At 39.7% G+C, this 24,673-nt stretch overlaps 1 protein-coding gene and 1 long non-coding RNA gene across 3 annotated transcripts in view; one reads left to right on the top strand and one right to left on the bottom strand.

Moving 5' to 3' along the window:
- Positions 1 to 24,673, top strand: part of LOC130540707 (uncharacterized) — a 131,232-nt gene that overhangs the window by 8,148 nt on the left and 98,411 nt on the right. The window lies entirely within an intron of this gene.
- LOC100969450 (phosphatidylinositol 3,4,5-trisphosphate 3-phosphatase TPTE2-like) overlaps positions 5,341 to 24,673 on the bottom strand; it is a 108,925-nt gene continuing 89,592 nt past the window's right edge. The window contains 6 exon segments of the mRNA XM_063595781.1: positions 5,341 to 5,665; positions 9,281 to 9,373; positions 13,025 to 13,113; positions 15,281 to 15,386; positions 19,010 to 19,090; positions 21,181 to 21,242. Coding sequence (XP_063451851.1) covers positions 5,660 to 5,665; positions 9,281 to 9,373; positions 13,025 to 13,113; positions 15,281 to 15,386; positions 19,010 to 19,090; positions 21,181 to 21,242 — 437 coding nt within the window. The 3' untranslated portion in view covers positions 5,341 to 5,659.

Here is a 24,673-nt window from a genome sequence, read left to right as displayed (position 1 = left end):
TGTGATGTTCCCCTCCCTATGTCCACGTGTTTTCTTTGTTCAACTCTCACCTGTGAGTGAGAACATGTGGTGTTTGGTTTTCTGATCTTGTGATAGTTTGCTGAGGATGATGGTTTCCAGCTTCACACATGTCCCTGCAAAGGACATAAATTCATCCTTTTTAATGGCTGCATAGTATTTCATGGTATATATTTGCCACATTTTCTTTATCCAATCTATTACTGTGGACATTTGGGTTCGTTCCAAGTCTTTGGTATTGTGAATAGTGCCACAATAAACACACCTGTGCATGTGTCTTTATAGTAGAATGATTTATAATCCTTTGGGTATATACCCAGTAATGAGATTGCTGGGTCAAATGGTATTTCTAGTTACAGATCCTTGAGGAAACGCCACACTACCTTCCACAATGGTTGAACTAATTTACACTCCCACCAACAGTGTAAAAGCGTCCTTATTTCTCCACATCCTCTCCAGCATCTGTTGTTTCCTGACTTTTTAATGATCACCATTCTAACTGGCATGAGATGGTATCTCATTGTGGTTTTGATTTGCATTTCTCTAATGACCAGTGATGATGAGCATTTTTCCATATGTCTGTTGGCTGCATAAAAGTCTTCCTTTGAGAAGTGTCTGTTTATATCCTTTGCCCACTTTTTGATGGGGTTTTGTTTTTTTCTTGTAAATTTCTTGTAAATTTTCTTGTAAAGTTCTTTGTAGATTCTGGATATTAGCCCTGTGTCCAATGGATAGATTGCAAAAATTGTCTCCCATTCTGTAGGTTGCCTGTTCACTCTGATGATAGTTTCTTTTGCTGCGCAGAAGCTCTTTAATTAGATCCCATTTGTCAATTTTTGCTTTCGTTGCCATTGCTTTTGGTGTTTTAGACATGAAGTCTCTGCCCATGCCTATGTCCTGAATAGTACTGCCCCAGTTTTTTTCTAGAATTTTTACAGTCCTAGGCCTTACGTTTAAGTCTCTGATCCATCTTGAATTGATTTTTGCATAAGGTGTAAGGAAGGGGTAAAGAGATCAATGCAGCAAGAAGAGCTAACTATCCTAAATATATATGCACCCAATACAGGAGCACACAGATTCATAAGGCAAGTTCTTAAGAGACCTACAAAGAGACTTAGACTCCCACACAATAATAGTGGGAGACTTTAACACCCCACTGTCAATATTAGACAGATCAATGAGACAGAAAGTTAACAAAGATATTCAGGACTTGAACTCAGTTCTGGACCAAGCGGACCTAGTAGACATCTATAGAACTCTCCACCCCAAGTCCACAGAATATACATTCTTTTCAGCACCTCATTGCAGTTATTCTAAAATGGGCCAAATAATTGGAAGTAAAACACTCCTCAGCAAATGCAAAACAATGGAAATCATAACAAATAGTCTCTCAGATCACACTGCAATCAGATTAGAACTCAGGATTAAGAAACTCACTCAAAACCGCACAACTACATGGAAACTGAACAACCTGCTCTGGAATGACTATTGGGTAAATAACAAAATGAAGGCAGAAATAAAGATGTTCTTTGAAACCAATAAGAACAAAGTCACAACATACCAGAATCTCTGGGACACATTTAAAGCAGTGTGTAGAGGGAAATTTATAGCACTAAATGCCCACAAGAGAAAGCAGGAAAGATCTAAAATTGACACCCTAATATCAAAATTAAAAGACTAGAGAAGCAACAGCAAACAAATTCAAAATCTACCAGAAGACAAGAAATAACTAAGATCATAGCAGAACTGAGATAGAGACACGAAAAACGCTTCAAAAAATCAATGAATCCAGGAGCTGGTTTTATGAAAAGATCAACAAAGTAGATAGACTGCTAGCCAGACTCACAAAGAAGAAAAGAGAGAAGAGTCAAATAGATGCAATAAAAAATGATATAGGGGATATCACCACTGATCCCGCAGAAATACAAACTACCATCAAAGAATACTATAAACACCTCTATGCAAATGAACTAGAAAATCTAGAAGAAATGGATAAATTCCTGGCAACATACAGCCTCCACAGTCTAAACCAGAAAGAAGTCGAATCCCTGAATAAACCAGTAACCAGTTCTGAAATTGAGGCAGTAACTAATAGCCTACCAACCAAAAAAAGTCCAGGACCAGATGGATTCACAGGTAAATTCTACGAGAGGTACAAAGAGAAACTGGTACCAATCCTTCTGAAACTATTCTAAACAATAGAAAAAGAGGGAATCCTCCCTACTTTGTTTTATGAGGCCAGCATCATTCTGATACCAAAACCTGGCAGAGACACAACAAAAAAAAGGAAATTTCAGGCCGATATCCCTGATGAACATAGATGTGAAAATTCTCAATGAAATACTGGCAAACCCAATCCAGCAGCACATCAAAAAGCTTATCCACTACGATCAAGTCGGCTTCATCCCTGGGATGCAAGGCTGGTACAACATATGCAAATCAATAAACATAATCCATCACATAAACAGAACCAATGACAAAAACCACATGATTATCTCAATAGATGCAGAAAAGGCCTTTGACAAAATTCAACACCCCTTCATGCTAAAAACTCTCAGTAAACTAGGTATCAATGAAACATATCTGAAAATAATAACAGCTATTTATGACAGACCCACAGCCAATATCATAGTGAATGGGCAAAAACTGGAAGCATTCACTTTGAAAACTGGCACAAGACAAGGATGCCCTCTCTCACCACTCCTATTCAACATAGTATTATTGGAAGTTCTGGCCACGGCAATCAGGCAAGAGAAAGAAATAAAGCATATTCCAATAGGAAGAGAGGAAGTCAAATTGTCTCTGTTTGCAGATGACATGATTGTATATTTAGAAAACCCCATCGTCTCAGCCCAAAATCTCCTTAAGCTGATAAGCAACTTCAGCAAAGTCTCAGGATACAAAATCAATGTGCAAAAATCATAAGCATTCCTATACACCAATAATAGACAAACAGCCAAATCATGAGTGAACTCCCATTCACAACTGTTACTAAGAGAATAAAATACCTAGGAATACAACTTACAAGGGATGTAAAGGACCTCTTCAAGGAGAACTACAAACCACTGCTCAAGGAAATAAGAAAGGACACAAACAAATGGAAAAACTTTCTATGCTCATGGATAGGAAGAATCAATATCGTGAAAATGGCCATATTGCCCGAAGTAATTTATAGACTCAATGCTATCCCCATCAAGCTACCACTGACTTTCTTCACAGACTTGGAAAAAACTACTTTAAACTTCATATGGAACCAAAAAAGAGCCCGCATAGACAAGACAATCCTGGGCAAGAAGTACAAAGCTGGAGGCATCACGCTACCAGACTTCAAACTATACTACAAAGCTACAGCAAACAAAACAGCATGGTACTGGTACCAAAACAGATATATAGACCAATGGAGCAGAACAGGGGCCTCAGAAATAACACCACACATCTACAACCATCTGATCTTTGACAAACCTGACACAAACAAGCAATGGGGAGAAGATTCCCTATTTAATAAATGGTGTTGGGAAAACTGGCTAGCCATATGCAATTCTTAAATATTTTTTGTAAGCCTTCTTTTGCATTTTGATGAAGCTCTAAGGGCTCCTTTCAGGTCCAGGGGGAGATGGTAAACACTAACCATTGGCAGTTATCATGACACTAACCCTAGTGTAGGTTCTGGGGATGTTGTAGGGTGGTTTCAGTTCAATCTTTTTCTTCTGTTTAGAATTTGTATTGAAATGATTTCACCTGGCTGGGCATGGTGGTTCACACCTGTAATCCCAGCACTTTGGGAGGCCAAGGCAAGTGGATCACCTGAGGTCAGGAGTTTGAGATTAGCATGGCCAACATGGTGAAACCCCATCTCTACTAAAAATACAAAAATTAGCTTGGCGTGGTGGCAGGCACCTATAATCCCAGCTACTTGGGAAGCTGAGGCAGAAGAATCACCTATACCGGGGAGACGGAGGTTGCAGTGAGCCGAGATTACAACACTGCACTCCAGCCTAGGCGACAGAGACTCTGTTTAAAAAAAAAGAAAAAGAAAAAGAAAGGTGGGTTCCCTTGCATTTTCTCAGACATTTCTGACCCTTCAACTCCTCAAATCTGGTTCAGACAACCTCTTCCACTACTCTGCATGTTGCTAATGGTATAAAAGTGGCCAGACACGGTGGCACATGCCTGTAATTCCAACACTTTGGGAGGCCGAGATGGGTGGATCACTGGAGGTCAGGAGTTCAAGACCAGCCTGGCCAACATTGTGAAACCCCATCTCTACTAAAAATACAAAAATTAGCCAAGCGTGGTGGCATGCACGTATAGTCCCAGCTACTGGGGAGGCTGAGGTGAGAGAATCACCTGAGCCCAGGAGGTTGAGGCTGCAGTGAGCCAAGATCTTACTACTGCACTCCAGTCTTGGCAACCAGAGTGAGACCCCATCTCAAAAAGTACAAAATAAAAATAAAAAATTTTGTTTAATTAGCCAGGCGTGGTGGCGTGCACCTGTAATCCCAGCTACTCAGGAGACTGAGGTAGGAGAATCACTTGAACCTAGGAGGTAGGGGTTGCAGTGAGCTGAGATTGTGCCACTGCACTCCAGCCTGGGTGACAGAGTGAGACTGTCTCAAAAAAAAAAAAAAAGTGTTTAATAAAAAAGTAGCATCCAGCACCAATGAGGAAATAATAATGATTCCCTGTGGACACAGGGCTAACCACTGTTTTCAATGAAAAGATTACCTCCCTTCAGAGTCCCCCCAGGGCTTAGGTGACATTGGTTGTGAGCAGGAGTAGTGGATTTCAAAATAATACACCTAAATTACTCTAAGAACAAATATTTCTTTTGACTTCACTTACAATTTTATACAAAAGCAGAAGTTACTGAAGGTTACTTCTCCTTCATATTTACTACGCCCTTCTTACCCCAACCGCCATGTCTGTGTGTAATTAAAGGAAGCTTGTTAAGTAAGCTACCCATTTAGTGCTTGGAACAAGAGAAAAGTGTGTGTTGGGAGTTGGGGGACTGCTTGTGTGAAATATTTCTCTCTTCTGGGTTTAAAACTTAGTCTTTGCTGCCAATCTGTTAACAGTTTGTAAATCGAGTAGAAGGAAAAATATAAATTAGCTTTCTAATAAACCTGAAATTACAAATGTGAAAAAAAGCAGGGAATAAATACCTGACAAAAAATGTATAAGTAAGTGGGTGTTGGGGGATCACAATTTTTAATTATCTCTCAATTATTTTGATACGAAAGTTCTATTTCAAAGTTCTTCAAAATGACGCCTAATGTTCCTAAGTACTGTGTTCCAAATGTATGTAAATACAAGATGGAAACTGTGAAATATATGCCTTCAAAAAGAAAAAAAACCTGACATTTTATCTGTATATATTTAATAGATTTATAAAGAACATGTGTATACATATATCAATATAGATGTACCAGCAAGGAAGATTTAGAACATATAACTATGTGGCAGGGTTAGAAAGAACATAATTCTTTCCCAGAAGGGGTGCAGGGAACTATACTTAATCAGCTACCAGTTACAACATAACTTAAGTCATTTCTCATCAAAATATGTCTCTACTGCATATTCTGGTGGATAAATTTTCCATGTTTTTTGTTTATGAAGATTATCCAATTCATTTCTTTGTAGATTAAGCCTAAGAATAGAAAAAAAATTGTTACATTTTATTTTGGAGCTAACTGAAAAGCCATGTAGTAGGCACCCTTGTTAGAGCTTGAAGAAACAAACAAAAAAAAGACTTGCTCACCATGAATAGAACCTCAGCCCCTTTTTTGTGTCTCAGTTGGCTCCTTCTACCTTTTCAGTGAGACTTAAAAATATCTTAATCTTCAGCAACACATCAGTAACACATGCTACTGATTCTTTTAACGTTGCTTTTTATGGAATTAATGACATCTAGGTTTAATACAGTATCTAAATTTCTATATGTGACAGAAATCAGTCTGATTAGACATGTATCAAAACCCAATAATAAAATACTATATCTCTTTTAATTTATGCCTGAGGTTGCAATTTTTTGAATTTTTGCAATCAGCCCTTGGCGATGACCTTGAGCAGTAGGATATAAATAAATCCCACATGCTTAGCATTCCAATAATGGAACACTAGGCATAAATTGGTTAACCCATTTATGCCTAGTGTTCTAAAAGACAGAAGTTGGCATTTTTGGCTAAACAGTCTCACAACTAACAAAAACAGCTTTACCAATAGTATATAAATTTAAATATTACAGAAATCTTTAGAAATTTATATAAAAGTAAAAATAAAGGTGATCTAACTTATTCCTTCCCCAAAATGAACATGGTGTTTCAAAGGAAAAAAACTGTATCCTTTACCAAGAATCAATCTGAGGAGCAGCAACAAATGAAGCTCCACCCAGCTCTCACATTTGAGGGACTTTGCTCACGTTAGGAGTCAAAGCTTATTGTTTGTATGCATCCAAGAAACAAATTTGTAAAAAATTTCCATCCAATCCAAAGTTCACTCTATCAAAATCTATTAAATGTGTATGTATTGCAAGTGTGTAGACCAGAGGTTTAATTTACTCTTGCCTTGCTGGACTTAAGGAGTTATTAGATCCAGCTCAGATTTGAAGAAAAGACTAGAACTGGTTGCAACAATAACTACCAATTCATGCCACATGCAATCATAGCCACTGCCTCAACTGTGACCTGAAGCATTTTAAAAATATTTTCTCTTTTTGTATTGAAGAGTATGGTTGATACAAAAAAATCTCAGTTTTTCACCAGCACAGAACAAATGCTACTTAAAGTGGAGAACTTCTAGACTGAGAAATAAGTTTCCAAATATGGCAGAAGGTTTTCTGGGAACAATAATCTCCAAATCCAAGTAATAGTTGTTCTGTTTTTTTGCTTTTTTCTTTAGACAGAGTCTCACTCTGTCGCCCAGGCTGGAGTGTAGTGGTGCGATCTCGGCTCACTGCAATCTGCCTCCCGGGTTCAAGTGATTCTACTGGCTCAGCCTCCTGAGTAGCTGGGATTACAGGCATGTGCCACCACGCCTGGCTAATTTTTGTATTTTTAGTAGAGACAGGGTTTTACCATGTTGGCCAGGCTGGTCTCGAACTCCCAACCTTAGGTGATCCGCCCGCCTCAGCCTCCCAAAGTGCCAGGATTACAGGCATGAGCCACCACACCCAGCCTCCAATTAATAGTTTTTAAGAAAGTTTTCCCAATTCAGTTATTAGAAACCCATGTTTAAATGGGAGACCATCAATTTTAATGATTTTTTAGCTGTATTTCTTAATACTTACTGTGTCTTGTAACTTCTCTTAGATATAAGTGTGTCAGTCAGCTTTTCAGCTAGCTGAAGCTTCCCTAGGTCCTCCCTTACTTTAGCACAAAATTTGGTGGTGGTTCGTCATTGGTAAATCAGCACCTACTGAGGACCTGACATGTTGAAGGTACTGAGCAGATTCATATTGAACTTCTCTGGGAGGAATTTACTTCCACACTTAAGATCTGATTATAATACTTTTGAGCTCATAACACAGTCCTATGGCATGGACCTTGAGGATACTGCAACTGGGGGTCTCAAGAACAACTGTATTTTTAAAATAGCCAAAGTAAAAGGAGTAAGACAATGAACAATGGTGGCTCGAGGATTTTTTGTTTTCTATAAATTAAGCTTATGACAACCAGCAAAAGACTTGCCATTACATCTTATACATAGACATTGAAGATTAGGTTGTTTCTATGGGTTGATATTATATCCATACTTGTTATTTTGTATTAAAGATGTATTAAACCAGAAGAAAAAAGGGTAGTTGTGATAGTATTTAGGAAAATCCTAAAAAGAAAAAAAAAATTTTAAAGTAAAATTGATGCCAAGAACTAATCATTCCAAAGAAATCAAAGTTCCTTCCTTTATTCCTTTATATATTTATCAAATAATTATAACCATTCAATATGTAGCACTCTGCATTCTATAACAACACACTCAAGACACAGAGGAGGAGGCTTAAGAAAATGCTATTGCTTTCTCTTGCTATTTCTATCAAAATTTTCAAGGAATAGTTTATTTTCCATGATAGATATTTAATTTAAATGCTGAAATTTGAATCTGGTTTAGATAGTGCTAAACAGAATCTACTAAGGACCTATGCTTATATATAGCCAAGTATTTTTGTAGTGAATTCTTACAATTTTTTTGTGCCTCAGCATCCCTTTCAAATATAAATTGGACTTTCTGATATCAGAAGCAGGGTTCAGTCACCCTTGACAGTTTCCAGTTCACTTCCTCCAGGTTTCTCAATGTGACTGATCCCAGTATCTGCCTTATACAACCTTCTGTTGGTGACTACTTCATTATGGGACAGCTAGATATAACCTCCCTACAGACCCCCGTACTCTGCATGGACCATGTGGATATATCAATGACCACCTCTCAGTCACAGCATGACTCCATGGAACTCATGACTGCTTGCATTAAATCCACCAGTTAGACCTCCCCATAGGAAACCTGCTCAGGTAACACCTTATATCCCAATAAAAGCTTCCACTCTCAGGTCCCTCCCTCGTTCTCGCTATTGCTCCCCACCCATCAGTTGAGCACAGGTCTCCTGGATGGCTCCCCCTTCCAGTTAGCCCTGCGAAGTGTGCTGCCCTCTTCTCTCTGGAATTAATAAAAAACTGCTTTGGTTATTTCATGTGTTGTATTGTGCTGCCTTCTCTGTGTTTCACCCAACTGAGTCACCCAAACCTAACTCTCTTTCCAGTCAGTGCTCCCAGCTACTCAGGAGGCTGAGGTGGGAGGACTGCATGAGCCCAGGAGGTGAAGCTGCAGTTAGCTATGGTCATGCCACTGCACTCCAGCTGGGGTGACAGAGTGAGACCCTGTCTCAATTTTTAATATTAAAAATGATGCAAAACAAAATGTAATCACTGCTATGCAGTAAAACATACCTTTGGTTTTTTAGCATCTTGGCTTTTTTTTTTTTTTGTATTTGTTTTGTATTTTTGGATTTGTGAATTAATACATGTAAATTTAGAAAAATTTAGAAAAATTTAGAAAATGTACAATTTAGAAAAAACAAATGAACAAAAATTATTCAAATTACATATGTTCTTTTAAAAAAATTGTTATAGATCTGATTTATTTTCTCCCCCTCCCTCTATGGGATGACATCTATCATCTCCCTTGAAGGGAACTGTAGTAAAGGAAACCTTAAATAAAACCATTCAAAAGTTCAGACAAGAACAATGGCAGAGGCCGTTTCTTGATTACTCACCGAAGAGGAAACTTGCACTTTCACATCATCATACAGAGGTGGACAGTTGAACACATCAATTATTACCCTGTCTGTTTCAGTGTCATGAAATACCTGTGAATGAACATGGAATTTAGAACTATAAACCTAGCTAATGATAACAATGAAGTTCCTTTTCACTTATCAAGACTTCCTATATTTATCAAGTACTTTTGGTCTCACAGACCAATCACTACATCTATAAATAATTATTAATAATCTTTTCTAGTTGCAATACTGTTGTTTATATGTATGTGTGTCTGTATGTGTGTATGTGTGTGTGTATATATATACATATATATATATTTTTTTTTTTTTTCTTTTTTTTTGAGACAGTCTCACTGTCACCCAGGCTGGAGTGCAGTGGTGTGATCTCAGCTCACTGCAACCTCTGCCTCCCAGGTTCAAGTGATTCTCGTGCCTCATCCTCCCGGGTAGCTGGGATTATAGGCGCATGCTACCACACCCAACTAGTTTTTGTACTTTTAGTAGAGATGGGGTTTTGCTATATTGGTCAGGCTGGTCCCAAACTCCAGGCCTCAAGTGATCTGCCTACCTGGGCCTCCCAAAGTGCTGGGATTACAGGGGTGAGCCACCATGCCCACCCTGTTGTTTATGATTTTTAAAGGCCAACATGTTTGAGGGTTATCATGAGGCACTTTTCAAAAGTGTCTCCCTTTTCAAAAGTATTGAATTTTCTATTAGACACTTTAATCAGTTAAATATTGTTATTTAATGTGTGTCATTTGATTTTCATACATTAGGGCCTCTTTTGAGAACATGTTGAGAAGCTCAATTTTAAAGCTAGCCTTGACATTCGAAAAACAATGCTTAACTCACGGTCTTTTATTTACTAAATTTAAAAAATAACAACAGGGGTCTGTAACACTTGGGGGGTGGGCCCACCTGCCCCTCCCAAGAGAGGGGAGGGTGGGGTCCCCCGATCATCGTGTTTTATCAGAACTCTTGTGTTTGTCAGTGGGATCTTTGGACTTGACCATTACCGGCTGCAGATGGAGTGACCAAAGATAGTTCAAGTTTTGGAATGAATGACTTTGAAGATATACTATTTCTTTGACTCACTCTCGTATAAATAATGGCACCCACAGTAAGAAGGATCTATGCTAGGCCCTGTGAAAAACACAAAAGGAGGTGCAGACTCAGTTGGTCCCTTCAGGGAGCTATACACATAAGAAACAATCGCAGAGGCCGGGCCTGGTGGCTCATGCCTGTAATCCCAGCACTTTGGGAGGGCAAGGTGGGCGGATCACAAGGTCAGGAGATCGAGACCATCCTGGCTAACACAGTGAAACCCCGTCTCTACTAAAAAAATACAAAAAATTAGCCGGGCGTGGTGGCGGGCGCCTGTAGTCCCAGCTACTCTGGAGGCTGAGGCAGGAGACTGGCGTGAACCCGGGAGGTGGAGGTTGCAGTGAGCCAAGATGGCACCACTGCACTTCAGCCTGGGCGACAGAGCGAGACTCCGTCTCAAAAAAAAAAAAAAAAAAGAAAGAAAAAAGAAAAAAAGAAACAATTGTAGAATGGAATATAATTCTCAATCTGTATGATGAAGACTGGGTGTGCTCTTATGCACCATTGAAGGCTAGTTAACAGGAGGTGCAGAAAATTTCATTGAGGAGGTAGAAACTGAATTGGGCATGAAAGCTCTGAAAATAGAATCTAGTCCATACAGAGGGAAAAAGACCAGCAATAACACAAAGTAGAAATTAGAAAAACAACAAAAAAGGTCAGGCAGTGTGACTCATGTCTATAATCCCAGCACTTTGTGAGGCTGAGGTGGAAGGGTTGCTTGAGCTCAGGAGTTTGAGACCAGCCTGGGCAACATAGCAAGACCCAATATCTACAAAAAATAAAAAAAATATTGGGGGACTGCTTGAGCTCAGGAAGTTGAGGCTGCAGTGAGCCATGATCGCGCCACTGTGCTACAGCCTGGGACAGAATGGGACCCTGACTCAAGGGAAAAAGGAAATGAAGGAAGGAAGAAAAGAAAGAAATAACCAACTAACTAACTAAATAACTTAGAGTTGTGTTCCAAGAGCCAAAGGGGATGACCCAGTTTATTCGGAATGGAGTCTGCTGGTCGAGCTACTGATAAAAATAAGCTCAGGTATGTTAGGGCTATTATATCTTAAGAGTTCAAGAGCCAAGGAAATAAGAGTGAGGCTTTTGAAGAATATCATGGGATATTTCCTATGTGACAAAGAGGCCTGATAATTATCACATATAACATTTATTTAGTGATTTATAGTTTACAAAGCAACTTCATATATATATTATCTAATTTAATTCCCATAACACTTGAGGTGTGATATTTATTTTACAGGTAAGGATGTTAAGCCAAAGATGTTAACTGGCTTCGACCATGGGCATGCAGTGTGTCTTCTGCTCTACCTACAACTTTTCACAATGAGAGCAATATTTCAGTACGCATATTTCAGGATTCTATACATTGCATTACATAAGAATCAAGAAAAGGTAAGGAGAGGATTGTAGAAATCTAGGCATGAGCAAATGAGGTTCTGGACAGTTAGTGGCAGTGAGAACAGAAAGGAAGGCGAGCACAGAAACATTTCAAAGGCATCATCAACAGGGATTGATGCCTAACTGGATTTAGGGAGCCGAGGCAAAGAGAATCAAAGCCCAAGGCCTGAGTGGGAGAATGCTGGTACCATTTGCAGAAGCAGAGAAGGCTCCTTGATAATTCAGACTGGCTACTGCGTTTCAGTTCGAGTGGAAACTGTTCATGTTGCAGCTCTTGCATCTACAACTCAGTGGGCGACTAGAAATACCTCGTCAGTAAATGAACAAATAATAGTTTAAGTAAGGGAAATGGGTGATTCTTTAACCAAGAATAAAGCATTTGCTAAGAACAGAAAGCCAAGGATCAGGCCTGGGTGAATGCCCTCAGTTGGGAGAGGCCAAAAAAAGTGGGTGCAGTGCAGAGAGCCAGGGAATAGGATTAGTAATAAAAGAATTTGAGACAAAGACCTGGGTAGGAATTCTAAAAGTTTATGGTTATTAGACCCATGAAGGAAGCTTTCTCATTGTTTCAGAAAAGGTATATAGTTTTAGGCATTTCTTCACTGTAGCAAAACATTGACTACCAGGTCCCTTTTGCTTTGGATAAAGAGATTCCTCCCCAATTCATTCGCTCGTGCATTGTTTCTCACAGGGTCATCCCACAGAACCTCTGACTTAGAAGAATCACTTGGGACACTGCTAAGTCTATAGATTCCTGCCCCCATTCCAGATTTCCTGAATCATACTTTAGAGTACAACCTAGGAATGTAAATCTTTACAAGCTTTTCGGTGGTTTTCATGCACACTAACATTTTAGAATCAGTGCTATATAATAAAAGATAAAATGACCGAGAAGAGGAGAATATGGCTAAAAATGACCAGACATGTAAATTAAAATCCTTAATACATTCCTGGGAACATGCTCAGCATTTGTGGAAAAGTGAAAGGCAAAGCAACACTGAACAGAAATAAATTCTGGAAAGTACCCTGAAAAAACAGTTTTGAACAAACAGGTTAATTTATCTCTGGTTTGCATTCAAATCCAGTGACACCACGATGGTAACCAGAAAGCATCGTGGAATCTCTTTACGGTAAGTGATAGTTTAGGGAGGTCAACATTGCTGGTTTGACATTCAGCCTTAAAACAAACATCAGATTTTTTTCTATTCACATGTTTTCTCTTACCCGACAATTGTTTAAGGAAGTACAGAAGACAATCTTTTTCTTCATTACTATTTGGACTTTTAGATCATATCCATCGCCTGTTCCAACACCTAAATGAAATTAAAAAGTTAGGTTGGTTAGTGTGAAGATCAAAATGTCTTGCCAATTAACATTACGGATTAAAAAGAGAAAAAAAATGGCTGGGCACGGTGGCTCACGCCTGTAATCCTAACACTTTGGGAGGCTAGGCAGGTGGATCTTTTGAAGTCTGGAGTTCAAGACCAGCTTGATCAACATGGTGAAACCCCGTTTCTACTAAAAATACACAAAAATTAGCCCGGTGTGGTGGTGCATGCCTGTAGTCCCAGCCACTTGGGAGGCTGAGGCAGGAGAATCGCTTGAACCTGGGAGGTGGAGGTTGAAGTGAGTCGAGATCGCACCACTGCACTCCAGCCTGGACCACAGAGTGAGACTTAGAGCAAGACTCTGTCTCCAAAGGGAATAAATATATATATCTATATTTAGGGAACATATATATATATTTAGGGAATAAATATAGATATATCTATATTTAGGGAAGGTGACTTGACACCTTTCTTGCTAATGTGTTGCTTTCTTCAGACTTCTAATCATAATGATTCTTAATAAGAAACACTGTGGTCTAAATTACTCTGGCCCTACTTTAAGTCTAGTTCCTGATGCAATCTCTATAAAAATATAGGTTATATCCAAAAATTCCCACGGTATTCAACATATATTTACAGACAAAGGCTCTTTTGCCCTTTTTTTTTTTCAATTCAAATGACCCGCTTCCTTAGCATTTCCTCAAAGGCTTTGTTTCTCAGGCTCCAATTAATTTTTTATTGCTTTCATCTCAACTCTACATTATTTTTAATTTAAAATGGCACAAAACTAAAAGTAGAGAATTAAAACAAATATTCTAATAAACAAGTGTATTAATTATTCTTGATTGATCATCTCATATGCCGTTTGTTTTCTTTTCATTTAATTTTGTTTTCACTAACACCATGATATTCATTGGTCATTAGAAATCAGTTTCTTGCCTCAGTTCCCTCTTTCCCATTCCAGGTGCAGAACTTCTTTCTATTGATGTCCACCAGAAATCAGTGAAATGCAGAACGAAACTCAGGAGGCTAAAAATACTAGGCTCTCTGTATGGACACAAGCACCCCGGCACCATGGCACCTATAACACCCAGCAGTGGCACCACCTCAGGTCCACACGCTGGCTGTTATAAGAGGTTTGCTTTAGGGGTTCAGATGCATCACCTCCCTGCTACCTCTCTGGCAGTGGGAGTGGTGAGACCCCATCCCCTCCACACAGACACATCCTGCTTTCCCACCTCTACTGAGTGTTAAGCTGTGCAGGGGAAGCAAGGTTGGTGATGGAGAAATGGACATGGAAATGGACGCCAGTTTCTCTCTGCACTTTCTTTCTCAAGTCCCGAAGGTGTACGACTGACCAATTTCCCTGCGTCCCTGGGCAACAGTGTATCCCAGCTTTATCTCTCTGCTTACATTCTGGAAGCAGGCAAATAGCTCTCGTGATGTTTATATGGATTTTTACAACTGCTAATACTCGGTAACAGCTAGGCGGGTGAAAGATACCTCCACAGAGCCCCACTCTCTCCCAACCCTTTCCATTTTCATGTAGATTCAGGCAGGGAAGACCTAAGCGCTCCTCCTAGGAGGCTTTTCTTGACCCCCAGCACTGTGGCTGGGAGTGAGAGCCACAAGGTATGGGAGTGGCTGGGAGTGAGAGGGTTACAGATGGAGGACAGAGGGGAAAGAGAGAGCCCAGGGGGATGAGAAAAAAATATGCCTCTGAAAGAAGGTAAGAAAATGATATGATATGGAGACACCTCCACCAAGGCAAACTCTCAACTAGAGGTGGTTTGAGAAATAACCAGTCTAGAAGGCACATGGGTCCTCCTCCTCCCTCATCAGAGGCTCACTCTGCCCTGAAAAGTCCACCTTGGGTTGTGACCAGAAGAGCAAAGAGAACAGGAGACATGGGAAGGGGATGAAGTCCTCCAAATTGATGATGGAAAAGAAAAAGTGAAGAACATCTAAGGGCTGGCAATCAATGGGCAATTCCAGGAGGAGGAGCATACCTAAGGAGGAGTTTATGCATGAGGATACGTAAAAAGACAGGTATAAGTTAGGATCATCTGTGTATATAACAATGAGCAAAACCCTCCCAGAGTGGGAACCTTGGCCCTCCTGCCCAATTCTTCAATTTTACATAAACACTTACCATGAATTGAATAAATAACGAATCTTTTTATAAACAGTGTTTTTCTTGGAGGGAGATTCCAGTTGTAGCTATGTTTCACTTGTGCAAAATATCCAACATATCTATTCTGAAAAGCAACAGAAGCCTTACTTCAAGTGGAGATGAAAAGCCTAAAGTCAGCATTCCTATTTTTAGTTTTCCCCTTTTTTTTTTTTTTTTTGCATAAAGGTTAAGGGCAGTAAATAATTAAGGAAACATTTACTGGATGCCATTATGTTACTAGATATTTTGAGGGATGCTGCCTCACAACTATCTACCTTGGGGAAAAAATACTGAATTAAGTGCTATGGGGAAGTGACAAGGATGGAGCCAGGTCTTGTTGACAGGCTGCTTATGGTTGAGAGGGCAACTAATCAGAACCAACAACAAAACAGTTACAGCATTAGCAGTGTGCAGATAGAAGCTTAGTTGTGACTGAGTTAGAGGAAGGTGTGTGGTTTAGTGAAGAGCAGGTTCCTGGGCATGAGAGAATGCCATATGTGAGAACTCAAGAGGAATACCTCCATATCTCAGTAGCAGGTTTCCTGTCATTCTTCTCTTGTTCCTGACAGCTAGAATTTCTTCACTTTCCATTTCCCCAATTCTGTTTTCACAAGGAAGCCCCGGAATTCCCTTAGCCTTGTCCTTTTCCTAGGGCAAGCTGTTCACAGTGGCTCTCCTTGAATCTATCTTCAAGGAGTTGAAGAGCTCTGGTACTGAATCAACTGGTTCAGAACTCAAAAGTTGGCTGGGCTGGTGGCTCACACCTGTAATCTCAGCACTTTGGGAGGCCGAGGTGCGCAGATCACTTGAGGTCAGGGATTTGAGACCAGCCTGGCCAACAGGGTGAAACCCCGTCTCTACTAAAGCTACAAAAATTAGCCATGCGTGGTGGTGGGCACCTGTAATCCCAGCTACTCGGGAGTCTGAGGCAGGAGAATTGCTTGAACCCAGGAGGTCGAGGTTGCAGTGAGCTGAGATTGCACCACTGCACTCCAGTCTGGGTGACAGACAGATTCTGTCTCCAAAAAAAAAAAAAAAAAAAAAAGTACTCATAAGTTCATGGACTCTACCTTACCCATTGAGAAATGTTCATAGAAGTAATAAACTGCCATACTTTCCTTTAGAAAGGGCCAGTCATGAGGAAGGCTCATGAAAGTTCTTAACTTAGGAGTAGATGTAGTCAGTAGAATGGCCCACAATGCAGGATCAGAATGTGATGGTATCCGAGAATCACCACCAGACACAGAGGGCACTCTGTCCTGAGGTCTTGCCAACACATCTCTCAGACATGCAGCTGAGACCCTGTGTTGCCTTCTCAGTCAATCAGAAGAGATTCAGTTGCAGCATTTGGTGTGCTAGTTCTGGACTAAAGTTCGGGAAACTATGCATGACTACAGAAGAGATGGGGATGGGGAGACGTGTGGGGTGAGTTGCTGAAGGAGCTCTATCTAACATCTCCTTGGCTCCTGCCACCAGATTCTCCACCTTCCCCTAAAGGCTGTAACCTGCCAGGGCCCTCAAGCTGCTTTTGCTCCCATGCTTCTTTCTACTACAACTTAAAACAACATGGACTGGTAGTAGAAATTCATACAACCAACCCATAGGAGGTACTCACTACAAACAAAGAAGATATTATGAGGAAAGGGTGGAAAGATGGGTAAGCCATGGGCCTTGCCTTTAAAGGGGAAACAGAAGTCACCACTTCAAATAGCTAGAGAATAATGCAAAGTGATATCATCCCTAACAGAAACACAAAGGGCTTTAGGAACTGAAAAAGCAAGAGACTACTTCAGGCTGGGAAGGGAAAGGGACTCTAGGAAAAGGGGCATGAGCAATGGCACGAGGGAATCAAGTGTCCATGGGCTGGGAAACAGCACACAGTCTAAATGTGTTAGAGTGTGGGATGTGTGCATGCACATAGTGGAAGAAAAGGTTGGAAAAGTCAAACTGTGGATCTTGAGTGCCAAGTTGAAACATTTAGTTTATTGCTACTGGCAGTGGGGACATATTCTGGATTTTGAGCATGGAAATGGCATGAGTAGGGCTGCACTTCAGTAAATCCACACATTCCTTTTCTCTTAGGGTCTATGACTGTTCTTTGTTTGGTTTTGTTTTTGGCTTGGGTGTGGGAGAAAAGTATCAGTGGATAAGGCTGAGTTCTTTTGCCCAAACTAAACGGGGACAGTAGTTAGTGTTCTTATAACAGGGCCAAGAGTACTTATTCAGTTCCCACCACCTAAAGAAAAACTCATTTACAGCCACATCCAAATCTATTTGAGAATTCCCAACCCACTCTCACTTCGGTTTGAGGGGCAATATAGAAAAGGCAATATAAATGAGAAGCTGTGCACAGCATGGACTTCAGAGTCTGACATCTAGATTTCAGTCCTTGGTTCAAAAGCTAATTTCTCTGAACCTCAATTTTCTAATTTATAAGATGAGAATCATAGTAGTGCCTACTCATAGAGTTACTGAGAATATTAAATGAGATAGTGAATGTAAAACTCTTAGAATGGTTCAGCAAAGTCTAGAATGTTGTAAATGCTATACGATAAACATTCTGGTTTCTGCAGTAAACAAATTACAAGCAATAAAAAATGGTAAGAAATCTATGAACTAAAAGAGACTTAGGAGACATAGCGACCAAATGAAATGTGTGGATGTTGTTTGAATTCTGACTGAAACAAACTAAATTTTCAAAGATTTTAAGACAATTTTGGAAACAAACATGGACTAGAAATTTGATATTAAGGATTTTTAAGGTGTAATATTTCAGATATGATAAAAGTTATTAAGGGTTTTTTGTTGTTGTTTTAAGAGTACTTAGATGTCATACTAAAATACTTGTGAGATAAAATGATCTGATGACTGAAATTTCCTTCCAAATAATCCAGGTTTGGGGAAAGCAAGAGTGGAGAGTGGGGTTGGGGGTGTGAGTGGAGTGGGAAAAGTATGGATGAAACGTGGCTGGTTGCAGGCTGAAATGATTGTTGCAGCGAAGCGATGACTACATGGAGATATATTGTATGATTCTCTGGACTTTTGTATATGATTAAAATTTTCCATAACGAAATTATTTTTAAAAGAAAAAATAGAGTAACAGCTTATGTTTCATATAGGTGTTATGGGTTTTCAATGAGGTATGTAAAAGTGCGGTACTGTCTGGTATATAAAAGGGTTTTTGAAAAGTTTATTTCCCCTTTTCTTTCTTTTTTAAAATACACCTCCCCCACAACACACACACACACACACACACACACACACACACACACACACACGGGAGTCACCCAAAAACAGTCTTTGTGATGTTCTGCAAGGGTTGAATTGCCCTAATAAGGATCTGTGAAAGACTTAGATCTTTTTTACATTGAGATCAAAGGCTGGTGATTTTAGATAAACTTCAGGGTCCTGGAGCCTTAGGTATTAGACTTTCCTGCTTTGGGAAAATAATCAACTCCTGAGCTCCGTAAACAATAACCAGTATAGAATAGAAAGCAGGATGCTCTGAGGAGAAGCCAGACCCCCCAACGTGTGGGTGGCACCTGAAGCATGACCCTTACCATCAGGGAGGGACCAAGGCCTGTCGCAGGGTGCCCTAATGCTGCTGACTGATCACCAAAGGAGAAGAGTCTAAAATGAAACCAAATAACAGATGGCAATCTTAACCCACTCCCCTACAAAACTCCCTTTCTTAAAACGAAAACTTACCTGAGAAGGAGTTTCTACTCCCTGATATTTAGTGCCATTGGTTTTATCTGTTCGCCGTTCTCCAAAATAGTACAATCTTTCCTACAAAAAAGGAACCACGGTTCATCTGCACTCTTTCCTTTTCTATATTAGGTACCTTAGTCTTTCTAAAACCACCTTCTTTCCTAAAGTCAGTGATTTTTTTTTTTTTTATGGAGTCTTGCTCTGTCACCCACACTGGAGTGCAGTGGCAGAATCTCACCTCACTGCAACCTCTGCCTCGCGAGTTCAAGCGATTATCTTGCCTCAGCATCCTGAGTAGCTGAGACTACAGGCGTGTACCACCACACCTGGCTAATTTTTTGTATTTTTAGTAGAGATGGGGGCTTTGCCATGTTGGCCAGGCTGGTCTCGAACTCCTGACTCAAGAGATCCGCCTGCCTTAGCCTCCCAAAGTGCTGAGATTACAAGCATGAGCCACCGCGCCTAGCCGCAGTGGTCTTTTGGCAAAGGCTACCCAAATTACCAAAATTAACAAAGTCACATCAAAGACTTCTCTCATTCAAGGTTTCGTAAAGACATAAAAGTTTAGAGCTGGAAAGACCTTAGAAATCATCTGGTCCAACCCTTCTTTCCATCTTACAAATGAGAAGACTGAGACCAAAAGAAAACTACACAATCTGCCATGGAGATGCTGCAGCCAGTTAGAAGCAGCACAGGCCTGAAATACAAGTCTCTGGTTTTCAGTCTAGGGCTCTGTATCAGTGGCTTTCAAACTTTTCATTTTTTAAGTTGCAATCCACATTAATAAACCTCGGAGAAGTACACACACACGCGCACACACACACACACACACCAATACTTAAACCTTTTCATATTTTCTATTCTGCTCTATTCCATTTTGTTTAGTTTTAGCTTTAGTGTTTTTTTTGTTTTTTTTTTTGAGACGGAGTTTCACTCTTACTGCCCAGGCTGGAGTGCTATGGCCCGGTCTCAGCTCACCACAACCTCCACCTCCTGGGTTCAAGCGATTCTTCTGCCTCAGCCTCTCGAGTAGCTGGGATTACAGGCATGCGCCACAATGCCCAGCTAATTTTGTATTTTTAGTAGAGACAGGGTTTCTCCATGTTGGTCAGGCTGGTCTCAAACTCCTGACCTCAGGTGATCCATCCGCCTCGGCCTCCCAAAGTGCTGGAATTACAGGCATCAGCCACCGCACCTGGCCGATTCCATTTTATTTTTAAGAGATGTTAGTCACAACCCAGTAACTTTATTTTACAACTCACTGATACATCATGATCCATAGCTTGAAAAACACCATCCTAGAACATCCATTTTCAAAATCTGTGTGTCTCAAATTAGAAAAACCAAAGGTGGTGGAATTAGAGTGCTGGGCATTGTGCAGAACCACCACTTCTTCCCTAGACTGTAGGCCAAACAACTCAAGCGGAGCTGCTGGAAATGGTAGGATCTCAGCAAGAAAATGGCGGAAAGAAAAATGACTGAGAACACTGCTGTAGGTGGAAACAGACCACCTTGTCTTATCAGAAATTTCTAGAGGCCACAGACTCCATATTTGTTGACTAAGCAGAGGTATTTACATGCAGGAGAGGCTTTGAGTTGTGAAATGTTGCCTTTTATCTACCTAAGAGTTGTGAGGATGGCCAAGGCCCTTTGGAGAATTTACCTAATTAAGCTTGATACTATTCTCATGAGGAAGGAAGAACAGCAGGGCCAGGTGAGGTGAGGGAACCATTGCGATTACTGAATGTTTTTTGTATCTGTGTAACATGGCTTTACTCCCCTCACCTTAATCCTGCCCCATCAGGTCTTGTCATTATTTAAAATGTTGATATTGTATACCTCATGGTTTTTTTGCATTAATTTTTATTTTTTAAATATTGCATGAAAAATCATTTATTTTAATTATTGCAGTTTTTAGCATTCTCTTAAATTCTGCGCCTCATTGACCTCACTCTAGTCCTGGCCCAAAGAGATTCTTAAGCCAGCTACTAACCAGTGCATGTTAAACAAGGAAGTATCAAAAACAGACTTTTTAACAACTGCTTCTCCAATTACAATTTCACTAAGCATCATGACTAAAATAATCATCTTAACATCCTACCAGTGATGTTTCAGAACTAGCAAACTCAGTCATCCTAAGACAAAGTTTGTAGTAACATCTTTCATACCTCTGCAGTTAAAAATATTTCACTGGCAATCAGGCAGGCACAAACCATAGTTCCGGTTCTTCCTAGAAAAGAAAAGAAAAGTTAGTTCAAGGAACATGCTTGGTATAAAAATACACTCAGAAATATTCCAGGAGTTCATTTTAAGTTGATTTTCTTTCTTTTTTTTGGGACAGTCTCGCTGTGTCACCCAGGCTGCAGTGCACTGGCACGATCTCAGCTCACTGCAACCTCTGCCCCACAGGTGGAAAATAAATTACATTTATGGTAAAAATATTTCTCACTACCTCTCCACGAAAGAACAAGATGAGGTTTTTACTAAATCTATTCGAAAGCAATAATTCATGTCTTATATAAATTCCTTTGGGTAACAGTAAAAAAGAAAAATTCCCAACTCATTTAGTAACACTAATATAGCTGGTTCCAAAACTGCATAAATACAGTAGACGATTACTTTATACCAGTCTGACATATAAATGTAGATATAAAAATATATATATTTTTTCAAAGTGAATTCAGCAGTGTAGAAATACCGTATCAATATCAAGTGCCATTTCTCTTAAGAATGCAAGGATTTTTTTCCAAGACGGCAGATTACAGGCTTTTAGCATGCCTCAGCCATTTGGAAATAGCAAGACAGTACATAAAGATCAACTCTGTGAACTTTAATTCAAGAAAGAAAACGACAACTCCCTGGAATTATGGACACCCCAGATCCTTGGGAGGACAACGCAGGCAAACAGCTCTTGTGACAACATTCGACTGATAAAAGCGAGTGAAGCCTCAGTATGTGAGAGAGGCAGACAGCATCCCTCTGTCTTACCTTTCCACTGGGGATCCAAGCAACCCAGACCGAGGAAGGGCACTGTTTCTCCCAAGTCCTGGAGCTAATTTAACAAGAGACTTGGAGACTTTGTGAGGAAAGGACACAAGGAAAAGCTGCAGGCATTTTCCCAAACCTGGACTGAGAGCAGGACAACACTGGGGAACCTTCCCCATCTGGCTCCACCCATCTTCCTCCCACACCCCCACCTAACTCCCGTTCCCCTAGGGTTTAGGAGGGAGCTCAGATTAATGTGTACTCCAGGAATCAGCTCATTGCCTAAGGCAACAGAGAGCTCTTCCCAATAAACAAACAGCAAGTATATAGCCAGCACCACTGGCCACAGCCAGCTCTTACCCATCGGCGCCATCTACTGGCTTGTAGGTCAAACCACATACCCAATATAAAACCTGCTGATAGAAGTGCATATAGAAGCAAGGCCAAAAGACCTACCTAGCATTGCTCTAAAGTCACATCACCTAAGGAGGAGGGAAAGGGAAAGAATAATAATAATAATAATGATATAGGAAAGAAAAGATAAAGAAAAAATCCTACCCACATAAAAACAGTTACAAAAATTAGAAGTGCTAGCATCTCCAGATGAGAAGAACCAGTGCAAGAATTCTGGCACCATGAAAAACCTGCATGTAGTGATACCACCAAAGGATCACACTAGCTCTCTGGCAATGCTTTCTACCAAAATGAAAACTCAGAAATGACAATAAAGAATTCAAAGCATGGATTCCAAGGAAGCTCAATGAGATTCAAGGTTGAAATCAACAAAAGGAAACTTCTAAATCAATTCAGCAAATGAAGGAAGAGATAAACATCTTAAAAAGAAATCAATCAGAACTTCCAGAATTAAAAAAACTCACTTAAGGAATTTCAAAATACAATGGAAAGATTTATCAATAAACTGGACCAAGTAGAGGACATAATTTCAGAGCCTGAAGACTGGTCTTTTGAACTAATGCAGTCAGACAAAAATAAAGAAAATCTATTTTTAAAAAGCGAGGAACGTCTTTGAGAAATAGGTTATGTGAAGTGACCAAACCTACAAATTACTGGCATTCCCTAGAGACAAGGAGAAAAAGAAAACAACCTGGAAAACATATTTGATGCAATCATTCAAGAAAATTTCCTGAATCTTGCTAGAAAGGTAGACATCTAGATACTATAAAGCCAGAGAACACCTGCGAGATACTATAAAAAAATGGACATTACCAAGGCATATACCAAACAGTCCAAGGTCAACGTTAAAGAAAAAATCCTAAGGCCAGATCACATACAAAAGGAGCCCTATCAGGATAACAGCAGACGTCTCAGCAGAAACCTTAAAAATCAGGAGAGATTGGGAAGGTCTATTTTCAGAATTCTTAAAGAAAATAAATTCTAATCAAGAGCATCCTGCCAAACTAAGCTTCATGAGCGAAGGACAAATAAAGATCTTTTTTTCCAGAGAAGCAAGTGCCATGAGAATTCATTAAAACTAGACCAGTCTTACAAGAGATCCCTAAGGGAGTTCTAAACATGGAAATGAAAGAATGATACCTGCTACCATAAAAGCACACTTAAGTACATAGCTCACAGAGCCTATAAAACAACAATACAACAGAAAGTATAAAGCAACCACCTAACAATGTCATGATAGGGTGAAAAGCTCACGTCAATATTAACCTTGAATGTAAATAGTCTAAATACACCATGTAAAAGTCACAGAGTGGCAAGTTGGATAAAAAAACAAAACCCATCTGTCTGCTGTCTTCAAGACACCATCTCACATGTAACAACACCAACAGGTTCAACGTAAAGGGTTGGAGAAAGATCTCTCACACAAACAAAACACCAAAAAGAGTAGGGATCACTATTCCTAAAACAGATAAAACAGGCTTTAAACCAGCAATAGTAAAAAAGGACAAAGAAGGGCATTACATAATGATAAGGGGTTCAATTCAACAAGAAGCCTTAACAATCCTAAATATATATGCACCCAACATTGGATCACCCAGGTTAATAAAACAGGTACTTCTAGACCTATGAAAAGACTCAGCCACATAATAATAGTCAGGAGACTTCAACACCCCACTGACAGCATTAGACAGATCATTCAGATAGAACACTAACAGAGGAATTATGGACGTAAATTCAACACTTTACCAACTGGATGTAATAGGCACCTAAAGAACACTCCATGCATCAACCACAGAATATACACTCTTCTCATTTGCACAGTGAATGTATTCCAAGATCAACCATATGTTCCACCATGAAGCAAGCCTCAATAAATTCAAAAAATGTTGAAATCATACCAACCATTTTTTTTGGACCACGTTGAATAAAAATATAAATCAATATCAAGAAGATCTCTAAAAACCAAACAATTTCATGGAAATGAAACAACTTGCTCCTGAATGACTTTTAAGCAAATGATAAAATTAAGGTAGATATCAAAAAATTCTTTGAAATAAATGAAAACAGAAACACAACATACCAGAATCTCTGGGATGCAGCAAAAGCAGTGTTAATAGGAAAGTTTATGGTGCTAAATGTGTACCTCAAAAAGCTAGTAAAATCTCAAATTAATAATGTAACATTACACCTAGAGAAATCAGAAAAACAAGAACCCCAAACCTAGCAGAAGAAAAACAATAACTAAAATCAGAGCAAAACTAA

Source organism: Pan paniscus, chromosome 14 (genome assembly GCF_029289425.2).
Source record: "Pan paniscus chromosome 14, NHGRI_mPanPan1-v2.0_pri, whole genome shotgun sequence".
Lineage (NCBI taxonomy): Eukaryota > Metazoa > Chordata > Mammalia > Primates > Hominidae > Pan > Pan paniscus.
The sequence above is the reverse complement of the archived record's forward strand: the minus strand, read 5'-3'. Positions and strand labels throughout refer to the sequence as shown.